This window comes from Symsagittifera roscoffensis, chromosome 3 (assembly GCF_963678635.1).
Source record: "Symsagittifera roscoffensis chromosome 3, txSymRosc1.1, whole genome shotgun sequence".
NCBI classification, from domain to species: domain Eukaryota; kingdom Metazoa; phylum Xenacoelomorpha; order Acoela; family Convolutidae; genus Symsagittifera; species Symsagittifera roscoffensis.
The window spans coordinates 84,248,217-84,266,376 of record NC_087064.1 but is presented as its reverse complement, the minus strand read 5'-3'; the positions used below and the strand labels follow the sequence as shown (position 1 = coordinate 84,266,376).

At 38.8% G+C, this 18,160-nt stretch overlaps 3 protein-coding genes across 3 annotated transcripts in view; 1 reads left to right on the top strand and 2 right to left on the bottom strand.

Annotated features, from left to right (window-relative positions):
* Window positions 1–18,160, bottom strand: part of LOC134842285 (alpha-mannosidase 2-like) — a 402,951-nt gene that overhangs the window by 133,378 nt on the left and 251,413 nt on the right. The gene's annotated exons all lie outside the window — the stretch shown is intronic.
* LOC134842411 (transcriptional adapter 2-beta-like) lies at window positions 11,107–12,539 on the top strand. The gene has a single exon (XM_063858735.1). The coding sequence runs from the start codon at window positions 11,293–11,295 to the stop codon at window positions 12,520–12,522; it is 1,230 nt and encodes a 409-aa protein (XP_063714805.1). The 5' UTR covers window positions 11,107–11,292; the 3' UTR covers window positions 12,523–12,539.
* Window positions 12,600–16,801, bottom strand: LOC134842301 (uncharacterized). Its single transcript, XM_063858574.1, has 3 exons — window positions 15,848–16,801; window positions 13,248–13,471; window positions 12,600–13,101 (listed from the first exon to the last, which is right to left on the bottom strand). The coding sequence occupies exons 1-3, from the start codon at window positions 16,170–16,172 to the stop codon at window positions 12,880–12,882; spliced, it is 771 nt and encodes a 256-aa protein (XP_063714644.1). The 5' UTR covers window positions 16,173–16,801; the 3' UTR covers window positions 12,600–12,879.

Genomic DNA, 18,160 nt, shown 5'->3' with positions numbered 1-18,160 from the left:
AACAGTACTCGAGACTCAGTGAGAAGGGGGAATACCAATATGTGTCTGGAGTGATGGGAATAGCCTACAATCCCTTCTTAGACTCGGAAGCTGGAGGAGCCCACAGAAACCATGAGGTAGCGGAGCTACTGAAGTTTTGGACAGAAAGAATAATGGAGATAGACGCGGTGGAGAAAGAGGGGCCGAGCCTGGGCCTGATTCTTGAGAAAACACCAGAGGTGATAAGCATACCGCGCTCAAACAAGAGAGTTGAAGTGAACATGGGCGGTGGAGATGGCTTGTTAACCACGAACTTGGGAGTGATATGGAAGCTACTAAGACCCTCCTGGTGTCCACATACCCATGCGAGTCTAATCGAGGAAACCACCGAGCGAGTGAGGTTAGCACCAACGGAAGATGAAGATCTGGCGAAGTTGAGTGTGCTACATAAGCTAATCACACCCCAGATGCAAGAGCCAAGCGAAAGGACGAGCGACCCCGGGTCAGCAAAGAAATTGGAGCCGGGTAGCTGTCTGGATTCGACGTGTGGGAACGGAGAGCACATCTGCGATGGACGGTCATGCGTCAGAATACTGTCGTTTCAAAAAGAAGACCTGGTCACTTGGTTCGAAGACATCACAGAAAGGGAGAAAAGTGAAGTGCAAATAATAGCGGAATGTTACGCGAGAACCACGGTGAATATAGCGACAGCTCTCGGATTCTTCTCGAGAATGTGTGGTCTGCAGGCACTGGAGAGACTGGAGTCTGAACATCATTTAGTGACGGCGTTGAGCGTAGAATCATGGCCCGGGGTGTTGCAGGTGACTCAAAAACACATCCGGAGCTGGAAGGTTGGTCTTGAGGCGGAAATGGGATTTCCCATGAGCGAAGCTTATGGCTTGCCATTGAACGCGAAATCGCTGATAGGGTCAATGATGGCCAACTTGTGCGGAAGTCACTACCCGCTACACATGGCGATGGTGGAAGTGTCCAGCCAGAGAATACTGGTGGACAAGGCCTTCTCAGTGCCCAAGTGTGTGAGGTTGGCTCGGATGTCGCATCACTCGCACAAGTTGTTGAGAAAAATCAAAGGGACAGTACCAAAAGAATTGAGAGATGACTTAAGCGAAATCTGGGGAGAAGATCTTCTGAAGTTGGAAAGAGAAAACACGAGCGATCACGAGAGACAAAACGTGATCGGGAAACCTGTGGGAAGTACTCCGAACCTGGAAGACAACGACACGATGCACGAGAAAATGATGGAGCTTGAGCCTCTCTTGGAAGCCTCAGGGGAGCGTAATCTCAGGAGCATTGAGATCTCTCATGGGGAATGCCCATGCCACTGTTTGGCACAAACGGTGTGGTATCCAGATCACAAGAACCTTTGCCTGGTGTGGGATGTGGAAGAGATTCGGTCGATCGGACTACCGGATCACCGGCAGAAGGTGACGCTCTTAGTAGTGAGTACGATGTTAGCTCTGAGATGGATAGAAGAGAATATAACGAAGTATCGGGAGGCGACGACGCCAACGGCTGAGTCAATATACGCGATAGACTACAGCAGGAGACTCGAGTTGTTTGAGACTGCGTGCAAAGTATTCGCCATACCGACGGAAGTCAGGCACGTATGGAGTCGCTTGAGGTACTTTCCATGGTTTCGGGCGACACTGACGTCTTGGTTGTACAGGGCAACGAAAGATCACATGAGAAAACATCAAAAGGAGTATCGACAGTTCCAGGCCGAGATTGGGCCGGAAGCTTTCAAGAGACCCCTGCTAACCCATCGTAATGCGATCACGACGGGATGGAAGAGAGTGGGTAAGATGTCTAGAGACAATACCAAAGCGAGGGAGTCGATACTAGAGGAAGACCTGGCGAAGAACGTGAGCTTGAGCCTGCACAACTCCTTTTGCTTGAACCGAGAAGCTAGGGTGAAGGCACTACCCAACCAAGCAAAGAGATTGCAGGAGCAGAGAGAATGGATGCGATCCTATGAACAGCTGAAGGCTTGGGAGGAGATTGTGATTAGTTCCGATGATGAAGAGGAACTGTTGAGACAGTTTGCCGCATCTAGCACTTCAGGATGCAGTACCTCCAAGGCGAAGAGTACGAGATGAATGGGCAAATTGGATGGATCTTGAGTCTTGAGAGGGAAAGGGGGCTTGAGTGTGAATCCGAGTGAAACTTGGATTCACGAAAAAGAAATTTTAACAAAGCAAATATTGTTACTAATATACTATATTTATTATATAAATCGAAATGCTGCATGACAATTTCCTGATTGAATAGGACAAAAGAGATTTTAAAATGATTGGCTTGAAAAGCGAAAATTCAAGGGTGCAGGTGTGTGCAGATTTTGATTGCTGTTTAGCAATAGTGTGAAAATTTTACATGGCTGTGAATTTTGGGGTGTAGATAAGCTTAAGTCTGCTGCAAACTTCTGTAAATGACCACTGGCACTGTATCTTGAGCAACACTCGGTTTTCTGGGACTCACTGGCAGAAGACAGCACGCGATGAGGACATCGATCTCGAGTCCGGGGAGTATGTGCCAGTCGGTCATATTTGGAAGTTTGACCTTGAGAAGAGCAGAAAACACTTGATTTTGGAGTGAAATTTAATTTTTCAAAATTTCGAATGGAACATGTCATGCACGATTTTCTCGCGATAACTGAAAATCAGAAAAAGAAATGAGAACAATTTCAGAACAATTGCGGGAAAGTTGTCAGATAAAAACGAGTGTGAAATTGCAATTCGCAATTTCCATCATAGTGAACAAGAGTAGAGCTGTCCTATCTGAAATAGAAGACAGAGTGTTCCCGAGAGAACAATTATTCGAACTGGACCAGAGTGAACCTTCGACGGAAAGGTGGACAGCTTGGGTGTCCCAATGGTCCACATAAAACTGCAGTCTAGAGTAAAAACTTGTTCTTGTTGTTAAAACTGACTGACATTAAACTTATCTTAGTTACTTTATTGATTCTTGAGTTGTTTACCGACTTATTTACTTCCTGGTTCTTGAGCGTGCTACAATGTGAGTACTTAATTTAATTTCTAGAGTGTGTTTTATGATTGTTATGTTGAGGTAAGGCGAGTTTTAGGTTGATCCATCTGAAATGGATCAAAGTTCCACTGTCTAATAAAAAAGCAACTTAACGGATTGTTCCAACCCGGTTTTTAACGGCGTTCATGTATTTTGGGTATTTTGAGACCTAAGTATGGGGACGTTCTTAATTCTAGAGTGGGGGGATATTTTGGTAGTAGCCTTAAGCAGTAGCGGGTCGTAGTCTCATGTCACAAGCGAACCGAATTGGCTCCGACTGATTTGAGGTGGAAAAACACAAGAGATAGTGTCCCTGACTCCCGAGCCAATAGTTATAGGGCCTATTTTTCTTAAGCCTCATGTGTGACTGTAGTAGACGAATGTTACAGACTGATGGCCTAAAAATAGTAACTTTTTACTTAGCCCTAAACAGACCAGAAAATCAACTGGCAAGGTCGAGACGGTGAAAATTGAGTAGGATTAAGGTAACTGACGCCTGCCAGTCGTTAATAGGTACTTTTTCTACGCTCCGTCGCTGTGTAGTATTTGGGCGAATGTTACATAGAGCGTTCTGATCGAAGCCGGAAACAGTAACGTTTTTTTGTCGACCCGATGTTAGAAAGACCACCAAAAGAACTGGCTTTGGCAGAGGCGGTGAAAAGCATGTAGAGCTGTGTTTAGACGCTAGCCAGTCGTATAGAACCTAGCTTTATTTTCTGTCGATATGTACTTCCGGGCGAATGTTACATAAGTTATCTCCCGAGACCCTTCCGGATCCTTGAATCCGGAGAAATAATGTCCTTATTGCTTTCCGGAAGACTGGACACGCCGTCCCAACACCCTTCCTGGTTCTCGTGAATTGCTTTTCCAAGCAGAATCAGATGCCTCAATTAATCAGCGGAAAGTGTCGAGTGAGATTTCATATTAAAGCCCTTTCAGTCTTGTTTCGAGCGACATTTAAACAAGGTTGAAAAATCTTTCTCAATGACGAGAAAAAAATGTATTTTTTTTTTGGTTTAATTTGGAGCGAATCAGGTGCGCGATTAGGCTTAAATTAGCTTATTTATGCTCGAGTAATGTCAGAAAAACTTAGTTTTTTTTCGCATAAAGTTAGATTTTGGAGTTTGCTTGCGCCATTTTGGGAATCAAAACTTCTGGTTTTTTTTTTCGTTTTTCTTTTCATTTTACTTCATACACTGTTTTGTTATATGAAAATTGGTCATTAAGGCTAAGAAAACTTGACTAATGAAACGTAAACTAGTTTTAAGAGCTTCATTTTACTAATATATTGGATATGTCTATTTCACTAATTTCTACACAATTGTATAATTCTCTTATCACGACACTAGTCTGAAGAAAGAAAAAACTTTTCAGTAGTTTTTATTAATATGGTCGAAACATTCTGTGCTACTTGCACAACAACTGGATATCCTTGTTGTTCCGACCATTGAAAATGGGGAGGAACTTTGTATTCGGGTGTATTTTGGTTTTTTTGTCCTCCACGCAAAATCTTATACCACAAATAGTGATCGGACTGGGTTGAGTGATGAAGGCGGAGCAATAAGCAGAATGGTCCAAGTGCAGAATGGGTCCAAGAGCAGAAAAACAGAAGAATATTGACTGATATTGGTTTTGTACGAACTAATTGATAAAACAATTATTAGGATTGTCAGAAAATACCAAGAAGACGATTAAATTAAGCATGAATTGACTAATTTCACTCAATTTTTTTGACTAGATTTTTTTAAAATTCTTGATTATATTGCTCAATTTATGCATAGACCATTCTGCTCTTAGACCATTCTGCTTTATTGGCTGGCCACCGTTGAGTGATATATCATATTAAAGCCCTTTCAGTCTTAATCATATCAAAAAATTTCCTAAAAATTTTTCCAGTGTCGAGAAAAACCGGTATGAAATTTTGATGATTTGTCTTGATTCGAGGGAGTAAAGCAAGCGAGCTGTCTTTTTTGTTTTCCACGCAAAATCAGCTACCACAAATAGTCATGAGTGATATATCATATTGAAGCTCTTTCAGTCGTGATTTTGGTCTTTGGTTACATTTTAATTTTGGTCTAAGTTCGAGCGAGTGGGCAGGCTTATTTAGCTGATTTATGCTTATTTTAAGCCTTGAAAATTTAATTTTACTCTAATGTTTTTTTAAGTCTGGTCGTAACATTCTGTGCTCCTTCCCAGTAGCCGGCTATCCGTGTTCTTCTCTGCATATAGTTGAATTTTTTAAAATTTTTGATTCGAAAATTTTTGTTTCATTTGAGGAAATGATTTGTGCAATCGATTTTGGCACTACTTCGTTGAAAGTCTCCGTACTGCCGGTTTATGGCTCGGAAAATGACTCAATTGCATCACAACAATTAGAAAGCAACGCTGATGTTGTTGGTCTGCCTCCGGGGTATAGAGAGCAGTCGCCTTATAAAATTTTTGATAACTTGAAAGCTGCCACGACAAATATACTGCTCCATTTGAATGATGTCGATCATGTAATAATGGCTGGTCAAATGCACGGCATAGTGACATGGGAAGATGTTTCTTTCGACTTATCTGCTGATTTGGAATCAGTCTTGGAAAGTGCTAGGGTTTCAAATTTAATAACCTGGGAAGATCAGAGGTTGACTGATACTTTTTTGGCTGAAAATCCTTCTATTCATCCCGGCTATGGACTTGCATCTCTTTTGTTTGAAAATTATGGCTCAGCATCATCTAAAATGTCAGGAAAGTATTGGGGCTCGATCATGGATTTCTTCGCATGGATGTTTTTAGGATGTCCTCGTAACTATACCGTGAAAACAACCAGCCAACTGGCCAACAGTTTCGGATATTTTGATCCGTTAAAAAATTCGTTCGATTATGATACTCTTAGGGCGAGAAAATTTCCAGTAGAAACACTTCCCTCGATCGTGTCAGATTGTACAATTATGGGACTGACAAAGAGCACTGTGCTTGGCTTTCCTGAAGGAGTTAAAGTTCTGGTTCCGATGGGCGATACTCAATGTGCGTTCTACTCGGTTATTAGATCCTGTACCGACAGTTTGGTATTAAATTTGGGTACTTCATGTCAAATTGGAAAAGTTCTATCCTCGGAGGAGATTGTTTTAATGACAAATGGCGCGTTGCAGGGTCTTGAGTTTTTTCCGTATATTGGTGAAACGTTTTTGGCTGTTTTTGCATCAATGAATGGAGGGAATAACCTGGAACAATTTGTTGAGCATGTTTTTGCACCCTTAATATGTGGAGTGTTAAATGATTCAGATAAAAGTTCGCCGCCAATCGATGATATTTACAAGGTTTTTATTGACGCTGGAATATTGGAACATTGTAGAGGTAGCCGTAACCCTGGTGTTCAGTTTCAAGGCGGCCTTTACTCAGAACGGAACAGTCATTCAGTTTCAGCAAGTACCAGCCATGCATCGCTATTATGCTTGTCTTCTTTATCATGCAATCTAGGCCAAATTTCTTTGGCGATTCATAGAGGCCTTATTAACAATGCACGAGACGTGTTCATTAAAGCTTCGAACGGAAAGTTGCTTTACGATAAGGTCGTTGCGGTTGGAAATATATTCAGAAAAAACCAACTGTTGAATAAATTAGTACGGGAAATTTTCCCTGGATGTGTAATATCCGATAGCGATTCCTCGCGAGGAGCTGCATTGTTTGTTAGAGATAACGTGAAAAATTTACATACATAATATTTAGTTAAAGTATTTCGAAGATTTATTTATAAATGCTTTAGAAGTATAACTCCTCAATAAAAAATTCATGGTATGTGTTATTTTAGCTTTCCATTTTTAGTTTTAAAGAGTTTATGATCACGGATTTTATTCGTATGTGTCATCAAAGTGATGTGATCTAATATACTGAAAGATAAGGAGGCTCTTAAGTCAAATACCTTAATTATGTATGGTCCAAATAAGGCAACTTTTTAGTGACGCCAAATATTTCAAAAAACCTGCCAGCAATTTCCAGGTTGAATTATGCACTGATTGCGTTTGCGATCACCAAAAGGTATTGAAACCTAGTAGGAGTAGTAGATTTTTTTAATACATGTACTAGACAACGATGGTGAAGGAACTATGGTTAGGATGGGTTTTCTCTTGTTATTTCAAATATATTCAAGAACTTATAGATGAGCTTAAAGCTTTTCAGACTCATTTACAGCTTCGAGTAGGATAAGAGCAGCGAATGTCATTTCCAAATCAAAATTGAATTTGAGCTTTTTCGAACCTAAATTTTATTATTGTTACTTAGTCTCGAAGCTTTCTTTGCCTATTTCTGTAATTAGCCTCCAGCCCAACTCCCACCACTCACGCTTGAGCCTTTTCTCCGCGGAGGAGAGAGATGCAATCCATTTTGCAATCCTTGAGGAGGCGGATGACACTGGGACTCCTCCAATCAAGACGGAAGCGGGATTCGAATCCTCGACGTTTGTGTTAAAGGCTCCGCGTCTTAACCACTCGGGCACGGCTGCTCATGCCGGTTTCTGTCAATTAGCTATTTATGTCGTATATCGCAAGAAGTGGGAGGCTTCCCTTCGCCTCTGTTTGTAAAAGTTTTAAAGTTGCAGTAATTCCTTCCAAAATTTCGTTTCTTTTGGAATTTTACACTAAACAAAAAACATTTTTAAGCTTTTATTATTCGATTTGTCCGTTGATGTGCAATTAGTTGTAGTCATTCAGTTTTGTATTACAAGTGGCGCGAAGCTCTCTTTTCGCCTCTGTGTTAATTTAGTGATTTATGATGTTTGAGGATCGATGGATCGTGCGTGCTTTTGAATATTGAGTTTTTGCAGTTTTTCGCCTGGGCCGACAAATGTCCTGGGTTTGAATCTGGCCAAGATCAGTTCTTTTTTTTTCAAGCGAAAAAGAATCCATTTAAAGCAAATGGTCTGTCTTTTGTTTGGCTGCTTATGTTTTGTTAACCTAGTTGCCTCGGATTTTTCTTGAGCTGCAAGTGGTTTTTATTGCACTTATACGTGTTTTTCTTTATTTCCTGTAACTGCTAATTTTACTAAATTTGGTTTGTTTATTTGGCCTCGAATATTCTGATTTGATTGAATTAGATTAGCACCTCAATTTGCGTTGTTTGAAATGAAATTAAATGTTTAATTTTTCGTTTATCATAGTCGGGTTTCAAATTTTTTTCTTCAAATTTTTTCATGGCAAAATTTTTAATTTTGGTTCAACTAGCGTCTATCAAGGTAATGATTCACGACACGTTTTAGTCAATGTAAGCATCATCTGAGGCAAACGTATAAAATATTTGTGGTAATTTTGACATTAAAACCAGAAAGTACCATGGCACAGGATCACATGACATAAGCTCTCTCAGCAAAAGATATCACGTGAAAAAAGGCTTAAGATCCCTTTCTTGTGAATGCAGAATTTCTTGGCCGTTCTATTCTTAACTTGTTATTTCTTATTTTATTCTGAACTTGACTATTTAGAATTTCAGAAATTTCATGTCATTAACTTAGTTTTCGATTCAACTCAACGGGAACCTACAGAATTTGTGCCGGCCTAGTTACCGCTCAATAAATGGCTTTGAGTGCTTATTTGTTTCTGCAGTTGTTTTCCTCGTTAAACATCATTGCAGAAAAAACTTTGAAAGTTTTGTAGTTGCGATTTTTCGAATTATTTTTGCTTTTTTTTCAATTTAGTGGCTTTTCTTCGACTTTCTGTCTGCTAGCTTGCAAGACTATTATGTTTGTGCGATATTGAAAGTGGTCCGAAGCTCCACATGGACCACGTGTAGATCGCATTGAGCCCTTTTTGTCGTGATTCGATTTTTTAACAACTTTTGAACTTTAAGACTGTATAGAGCAAACGGCAGCTCGAAGTCTAAGTTTTTAATGTGTAGTTTTTTGAAATGGCTAAAGGTAATGGTGAACGTGAAAGAACAAGTGACAAAGCGAATGTAACTCTTGGAATTGTTCTAAATTTTTGAATTGTCATTGTTTCCATATTCGAAACTGTTCGGAAGTTTCTAGCTACTTGAGCTGCGTAATCGCAAATTTGGTTTGAAACACACAACTCGCCACCTGAATAAAACAATGGAACAAATCTCTGTCAGTGTAGGTAATATTAGCGGCAACACACTGATTTGCGCGCCTTATACCACTCGTGACGAATGTGAGCGCAGCAGAACGAAACGGAGTCAATGCTACAGTTTGAAATAATTCCTGTTTGATTTATTAAACAGGTATTATGAAAACGTTTTTTTTTCCAGATGAGATCTGGTTTTTTTTTTTTTTTATTTTTTTTTTTTTTGAGACGCTTTTTCGAAAAATTCGCTTTCCCAAAAAACTACCCGTCAGATTCTCATAAAAGTGGTACCAATGGATTCAGTAGCGTTTCACTTACCTGCCTGGTTGAAATTTAGGGCAATTTTTACCCTACCCCACCCCCTACGGTCTTAGAAAAGCTTCACAACTCGGTACTTTTTTCACTTTTTGCCCATTTTTTCGGAAATTTTCGATTTGCTCAAAAACTACCCGTCCAGATTTGGGATTAAGGGTTTAATCGATAGACCAGGTTGTAGGAAACTCCCATGCACAAGCGGCTGGTCCTTAACTTGCCTAGGGGAAGAGCTATAGACTTAGGAAAAGTCACTTTTTTGACTTTTTTGGCCTTTTTTCAAATCTTTCCGATTTTCTCAAAAACTACCCCTTCCAGATTTGGAATTAAGGGTTTAATCGATAGACCAGGTTGTAGGAAACTCCCATGCACAAGCGGCTGGTCCTTAACTTGCCTAGGGGAAGAGCTATAGACTTAGGAAAAGTCACTTTTTTGACTTTTTTGGCCTTTTTTCAAATCTTTCCGATTTTCTCAAAAACTACCCTTCCAGATTTGGGATTAAGGGTTTAATCGATAGACCAGGTTGTAGGAACCCCCCCTACACAAACGGCTCGTCTCTAATTTGTCTAGGGGAAGAGCTATACACTTAGGAATAGTCAATTTTTCGGTTTTTAGGCCATTTTTTCAAACTTTTTCGATTTCTTCAAAAACTACCCATCCAGATTTGGGATTAAGGGTTTAATCGATAGACCAGGTTGTAGGAAACTCCCCTGCCCAAGCGGCTGGTCCTTAATTTGTCTCGGGGAAGAGCTGTACACTTAGGAAAAGTTTTTTTAAAAGTTTTTTGGCATTGGAACAAAGATTCAATATACTTATTGTGTATATTTTTTAGACAATGGAATCCGCTATGCTAACGTTTTCTCGCTTTTGCTTGGTGCTATTGGCTTTGTGTTAAGTTTTTTTGTATGGTTCGAAGAAGTCCAACGAGAAGTTGCACGAGTTACGCTAGTTCTCTTTAATCAGGTCGGTTTGTTCCAGAACGTTTTTGTGATGTCAGTTATAGTCAACATATTATAGTCATATTTGCAATGCTTGGACAAAATTTAACTAATTCGAAAATTAAAGAGTCGTTAGAAAAATGAAAAATACTTTATTTCATTAATGTTAGCTGGTTTGTGAAACACACATTTCACTTAATTCTAGTGAATAATTATTCACATTGTTTACCAAAGCGTTACCAATGAATGCATAAGCTTCTCTTTCACTTTTTTTGCGTAGGAAGGGCGCTATCGACTTGAGAAACCTGAAATTTTAAAACAATTTTAAAATAATCAATATTAAAATAATCAAACAGGTCTCTCCAGCTTTCAGCTGGGCCCCTAGTTTACAAAATTTGATTTGGTGAGATATTGAATTCAAAAATAGGTCTTGATGATTTTTTTGTTTTTTTTTAAGGAAAAGTAATCATTTTTTTCTCGCCACATTTGCTGTTATCTGGCTTGACTTTTGATTTATTTTCAAGCTCATTTGCCAGTAGGAGGGCAAATTGCGATCTCCACTTACACACATTTTTGATTTTTTTCTCACGGTCTGTGTTCTGATTTTTGTGTTTAGTTCATTTCTTTTGTTAAAAGGAAGGCAAACTCCACTATCGAACAGCAAAAGTTTTAAGGTCACGAAAAGCGTCATATACTTCTAATTTCGAGAAAGGATTTCAGTTTTAGGTTTCCTAGCGTAATCAGAATTTTTTTTTCAAAGTGAGATATTTTATCTAAAAAGTGTCAATGATAAATTATTCTTGAAATCTGAAGACCTAAGGGCCATACGTTTTTTCTTTTAAGTTACAAGTTTTTTCAGAGAAATATATATTTTTTTCATTTCCCTTGCGTTCATTTACTTTTTTCTAACTGTCTGTTGGCTATGTTGTTACCAATGTCTGTCTGTCTCTCTCTCTCTCTTCAGAATGTCTGTTAAAAAAAAGGAATGTGGCCGTGGCGAGTTTGTCTTGTACGAGTGTTGCGATTGGACTGCTAGAGAAGAAGTAGCTTTGTTAGAAGCCATCGAGCATTTCGGATTGGGCAACTGGGAAGATGTATCAAAACTCATTGCAACCAGGTCCCCTCAAGAGGCCTTCAATCACTTCGAGGAAACGTACGTTAGTTCCAACATAGGAGACGAGACCTTGTCTGCGGAGCAATTTGGAACTGTGTATGATAGTGCAATAAACTACAGTGAAGGTTGTGACCCTCTCAAAGATATGATTGTTGGGAGAAAAACAAGTGTGGAAAGAGAACAACAACAGTTGATGGCATATTTACCGTTAAGAGACGACTTTGAATTAGATTACGACAATGCGGCTGAAACTGATATAGCAGATTTGAGTCCATTTGGTGACCCTGGATGCTTTGACATGGAGATGCACTCGTTACAATTCGAGCTCAAAGTCGCCCAAGTTCACATGTTTAGACGAAGAATCACAGAGCGTCAAAGGAGGCATGATGTTGCACACGATTACTCAGTCATACCAGAATTCTTCAGAGAAACCAAAGAAGCCAGTTCGAGTTCTTCCAAAAATAGCAGTTCAACTCAAAAATCAGGCGACATTCGGGGGTTCTACAGAGAAAAAAGTAAAGTATGGAATGAAATTATAAGTAGCACTGAAACTGCAAATACTACTGATGCAGATAAATCAGCTGCTCTGGCTTTTCTTCAGACAATTTGTGAATCTGAGGCGAACCAATTGTTTCGAGATTTGTCCGAAGAAAGAAAAGTTAGAGCTCAACTGAAGTGTCTGCAGTTCTTCCGCAAACGTGGCTGTAGAACCTTGGAAGATTGTGGCGAAGCAATGCTGCGGGAAAGTTTCGCGGCGGCCGAAGTAGACAAAGAGGTCAGAAAGCAGTTGGAACATGAGGTTTCAAGTAGTTCAACCAGGAGTTCATCAGTTGGAGCAGGTGGTGAACACAAATCGTGCGAAAACGGACACGACAATCTCAGCAAAGAGGAGGAACAGTTCTGTGACAGGTATGAAATAAAACCTGCCAAGTATATTACTATCAAGTTGAATTTACTCAAAAAAATAGGCGACGGAAACTCGTTCGATGACGTCAGAGCAAGGTTCCGAGATAAAGAAGGCGTGAACAAGAAAGTAGCGGATTTCCTTCATCTCAGTGGGTTAATACCGTCATCATCTTAATCTTCTATCAGAAGATGCTAAACATTTAATTTTATTGAAATTCTCAAGAAAACGTGTCAAATTTTGTACCCTCAATTTGCTTAGAACAATTTGAACTTGAAGTAGCCTGCGTTCAATTAGACTTGTTTTTGCTCAAATTAAATTCAAACATTCACTAGAAAAGTAAATTTATTTATCTAAATGATGACATTTTTCCAACTAACACAGCATAACATTTAATTTTCTCTAATAGACACGGTAGCAACATCGACCATTGTGAGTTCACTCTAAACTAGGCGAGTCGGTATGAATTGGTTAGGTTAAAGCACTAAGTGTTTGATGTATTGTTTTAATTTGACTTTGATTTGTCTGCAAAGTTCAGATTGGAATGAAGCACTCGGCGTTGTCAGATAGCGAGAATCGGGACGCGGGTGCGCTCGGGTCGTAAGGTGGTGGCGATGGTGACCCTGGGTTGCTGCAGACACTTGTCGGTCGCTTCAGAGTCTGAGTGACAATGTCGAGTAGCAGTCGACAGTTCCCCTCATCTGCATCCAGGAAGGCCCGGTAGCTTTCCGTTCTCCTGACTGAGTCGATATTTTTCTGAAAAAATAGCAGCGATGTTAAAAAACGAATGGCCAATTTTTTTTACTGTGTTTGCAGTTTGTTTGAATTTGAAATATTGATTTCTATCACTCATCCAATGCTCTATTGTAGTATTCAGTTTTTGGGAAAGAAGAAAGGTATACTTTGATGAATTTCGCAGCTTTGTATTGGAGATGTTCCCTGGATTCTTTCCTGGCCACATCCAGGGTGGTGACTGCATTCTCTGGCTGCAGATTGTTTACCAGTTCCAGCTCGCACCTGTTGATGAGGTCGTCGCAGGAGAAGTAGTTGGAAATGGGAAGGATTCCCAGAGCCATCTGGGTGAAGCCGACTGGCAACTTGGCCGTGTAGATATACATCAGCACCGCTGAAAAGATCGTTTTTTCTAATTGCCAAAATGTCCATTTTGTATAGCATGCGTCATTTTCTTGACAATATGCTTTGGAGTTGGCATTGGTTTTGATTATGTTCAGGGAGTTTGCATTGGTTTTGATTAATTTCAGCTATTTTCTAAAAAATTAATTCATCAAAAGCTTCCGTTACCTTCTAAAAAACCCAAAGGCAGTGAAACAAATGTAGCGAAGAGCGGATGAAATAGAGAAAGTAGCGAGGAACTTTGTCTTCGAGTGTTCGTTTTTTTTGCACCCTCATTTATGAAAGCTGAAATGGCGCGAAATAAAACATGATCGGTTTCTAGTATCGAAAGTGGAATTTAGTTTACAGATTTCCCAGCGGAATAAAAACTTTTCGTAGTAATCCAGTTTTCTCAAAAAATTGCCATTTATAAATTTCCCTTGAAATTCAAAGAGCTTTAAGGCCATATATTTTTTGTTTGATATTCAAAAGTTGAGATTTTTCCACTAGGTCAATGTTTTTTTTAGGTTTACTTTTTCGTTCATTATTCTTTTCTAGCTGTCAGTTTAGCTATGTTCTTAGGAACTAGCTAATTAATCCGAGTTTGCTTAAAAAAACGACTTAACTACCTAAATGTTGAAATATTAAATGTTGAAACTGGAAATAGATTTTCAAGTGATAATATACCAAGTGAGTTTTAGTTATTTCAGTCGTATAGTTTGTCACGAAGAAGCTTTGAAGTTAGATTTGATGGCTTTGTTTTGATATATTTGGAGGCTTGTTCATTAAATTCATTTCTCAGGTGAGGCTGAAATTGCGCTCCTCAGCAGTAAAAAAAATGGCGCTTCTACAAGATGCATGGCGGTTCACAAATTTGATTTAGTTTTTCAGTTCCCAGTGGATTGAACGAATTACTATCATCCTTTGTCAAGTGTCTAGGTACGTAGTGAAGTAGTAAAGATAAGTCGAGATGATTTGTTTTGGGAAAAAGTCTGAAATTTTGACCACGCCAAATTGGATCTTTTGCGGTTCAACTTTGTATTTGTTTTTAAGTTTAATTCAAGTTGCGTAAGCAAGTGTCTTGGTATCGGGAACTGGACTTTGTTCCTTAGTTAACTTTTCCTACAAATCTTACTTGTTTTTCTCTGTGTCTGAGAAAAACAATTTGAAATTTTTGATTTTTTTTTGTTCAATTTCGAGCGAATAAAGCAAGCAAGTAAGTTTATAATAGGACGATAAGCGTACTTATTTTTGTCACATCAAAATAATGAACGAAGTTTCCTTTAGCGCCTTCTCGAGAATATAAATTTGTGAGCCATCATTTTGCTTTTTTTATTTATCTTCGAAGAAAACTGGTCAAACCTGCCTAAATTACTTTTACTTGCGGATCTGACTATGTTCTAGGCTTTCATTGGGATCCTTTAGTTGTACCAAAATCAAACAAGTTTTTTATGGCCAGAACTCTCTGTGCTAGTTGGACAGCAACGAACTGTCCTTGGCACAGAATATAAAAAGCTCATTAATTTTTTTTCGAAACCTCATGATTATCTACGGTTCAATCATTTTTTTAAATTGATTGTTTTGTAGATGTTTTTCTCTTCCGAAAAATACCATGCTTTGTTCGAGTAACTTCACCTTTAAATCAATTAGTGAGCGATACTGAAAATAATATTAGTTTCAGTATCGTTCACCAATTGATTTAAATATCGCCAACTTATTCGAGAGCAAAGTTTGGTCGTTTTTTGTTTTCATTATAGCTTTTTATAGTTGCTGATTTGAAATACTTGATTAGCTACTGTGAAAAAAGTTTATCTTGATATTTGTTGTGATTTTGATTTGCATTTGAAAGAATTGTTTCGAGATTCTGGATGCTGAAAATATTTCAGCAGAATATGGATTTTCAAAAGGGGCTATTGAAACATTCATTATAAGCAAATAGCTATTTGACACCCAAAAACATGAATTGTTTTTTAATATACTGATTTTTTGGTCGGGTTCCGGCATTTCCCTATTTCTAAAATGGTAAACAGTATGTATTGTTAAAAAATGATTGTTTTTTTATGTACAATGGTACAGAAATTCCGAACATGCAGAGATGTTGAAATTTAGTTTTGAAAAAGATTTTGATGGGCTAGTTACATTTGTTGAATACTTCATTTTTAGATACTTCAGATACTTATTGAAATTTTATGATTAAGTTTTTATGAAATAAGACCTATTTTGGTAATCAATAAAGGATTTACTTTTCCGGAAATGTTTTCAAGGCAGACTGAATTTATTAAACTCAAACCCTACCTCTTATTATAAGTTATCTCAATAATAATCTAATTCAAGGTTGTGGTTTGCTTTTCTGTTTACGTAGTTTCTGATTGAGTATTTACGAACTAACCTTCGAAAGCATCTGGTTGGAAATGTTTAGGCAGAGTCACGATACCAATTTTGTCGCCCAGACCCGAGTAGTAAATCCTCATGCGGGCCATCAGAAATGAACGATGACACTTGAAAATCTTAGTGCCGCATTTGAACTTGAAGTCGGCCCCGCATCTTTCACGCTGCACAAACATAGTATATAAATCATCCATGAGAACATCCCGAGCACGCTGAGTCATTCTTTGCTCACGCGCCTCGCGTGAAGTAGTTACTTGACTGTTGTTAAACTCGTCGCTTTCGTCCAGCAGACTGGGATATTGGGAGTCGTTGGCGCTGGCACCCATATATGACTCAGTTCTTGTCAAATCACTTGAAGGTGAGTTTCGAATATCAGAACTATTGACGTTGCGGTTACCCTGCGTGGCTTTTTGTGTTGGGTTGGATTTTGATTGATTTTGAGGATTGAATGAAAGAAGTGAAGTAAGTCTGCTGAAGTTTGTGTCACTCGCGCCAGAATAGCCTGTGCTGCCTATGTTTGATCCACGAAATATGGCAGACTGTGTTTGAACACGTTTTTCTCGCTTTTGTCTTCGGTCTAAACGGTCCCCACTAATAGATCGAGTGAAAGGAAGAGCTTTCTTGAAACTAGGCCATCTACGTGACGTGGGTGAGCCCCCCGTATTTACAGCACCCGGGCTGCGGGTTTCTTGGGTCAATGTATCAAACGCAGGGTAAATGTAGTTTGTGTTACCCAAGTTTTTGGAGTAAGCTTTTGATGGGTTACTTTTCGACCGTACGCTTCCAAAATTCGCAGCAATTTTTACGGGAATTTGTTTTTACGTTGTGCTAAGTAGCATGCTACTACTCTGCTTGCTAATATGTCGTGTTTAATGCGTTGGTAGTGCAAATGTTAGCTTGATTCCTGTTCGCTTAGCAAAGAAAGAGGGTAGAACGTACGAAGGGGCGACTTATTCTAGTAGACTATCCCGCTATTGTGCTTGCGTGTATGAATTTTGAATTTACTGTATTTGGTTAAAATGGTAAATGGTACCTTAAGTCATGGGAGCGTCTATCGTGTGCTTTGATAGGCGGCAGGCCAACATGCCGAAAAGTTATAAAGTCGAAAGTTCAATCAGCCTCTGAAAGGTTCTATTTTTCTACATTCAGTTTCTATTTTACATTCAAGTATTTCAGCTCTTAGAAAATACCCAGTTATGCTTAAAACAAATGCGGCTTGTAGAAATGATAGCAAATTGGACTTTTCCCCGATTTTGTTGATGGTTGGTGGCTATAGGTAAACTAATACATGCTGCACAGTTACCAATAAATATATCACCAACGTGCTGTAGAAAATTTTGTGGTATAATGGAATAGGTCGCATGGAAATAAAATGATGTCATGCTGAATATCTAGCCACCTTCAATTGCTCTCGGATGGTTTCTAATGTCTATATGTTATGTTAATTTGCAGTTAAAACGATTGATCCGTATTTCCTGTTGCAAATTTAACTGGGGCCGTGAAAACAATCGGCAACGAAAACATTGCCGTTCAAGTAACATTTGATGCCCTAAAGAAATTCAGCAAACAAGAATTAATTGACTGCAATATGATGAACTGAATATTGATTTATATGTATATTTTCCTGAATTCCACGTGAAAGTTCCGAACACTTGCAACTGCTGCAAGTTAAAAGCTTTCAAACATTCCGTAGAACCATAGCATGGGATACGCGTGTTTTTTTATTGTGAAAAAAAAACTAGATTTTGAAAAACTTTAACGCGAAAGTCTGTCCAAGAAAGCAAACCAGAGTTTTTAAAAAGTCTATTTCTATAAAATTGATGATGAAACTGGAAAGACTATAATTTTAGTTTTGGTTATTCGATTTCACATACATGGAAAACACACATCAGTGACACAGACAGCAAGTATCATTTAAAGTACTTAAAAGAAAACCTTTATGCTTCCTCATGTTTTTAATTTGATGTCTTGGCTGCTGGTTTCTTTTCCCTTGCGAGAGCAGGTGTACTTGTAATAAGGAAATAAGTCTTTTTCCTGTTAATAACTTTCATTACACATCTGGAGGACCTTGCTTACTTATGGAACCTCAACATCTACCATTTCCCTTCTAAATTGGCCTAGAAGTAAAGAACGCGCCTTTGGAACAAATAATCCCGGGTTGGAGTTGTTAATGTTCGAAAAATGATTTTTGTGAAAGCTTCAATTGTCGTTCTATCATTTGTATTCTTTTGTCGGCTTACTTTCCTTAGCATGATTTTTTTCCGTCCAGTTGGCCAAGTAGTGGGAAGGATGTATTGCGGTGGGTGTAGTTTTT

Coding starts and splice junctions, on each gene's coding strand:
- LOC134842411 (XM_063858735.1), top strand. CDS start 11,293: ATGTCTGTTAAAAAAAAGGAATGTGGCCGTGGCGAGTTTGTCTTGTAC.
- LOC134842301 (XM_063858574.1), bottom strand. CDS start 16,172: ATGGGTGCCAGCGCCAACGACTCCCAATATCCCAGTCTGCTGGACGAA. Junction 13,472..15,847: donor CCAACCAGATGCTTTCGAAG/GTTAGTTCGTAA, acceptor CGATCTTTTCAG/CGGTGCTGATGTATATCTAC. Junction 13,102..13,247: donor AAGCTGCGAAATTCATCAAA/GTATACCTTTCT, acceptor CTATTTTTTCAG/AAAAATATCGACTCAGTCAG.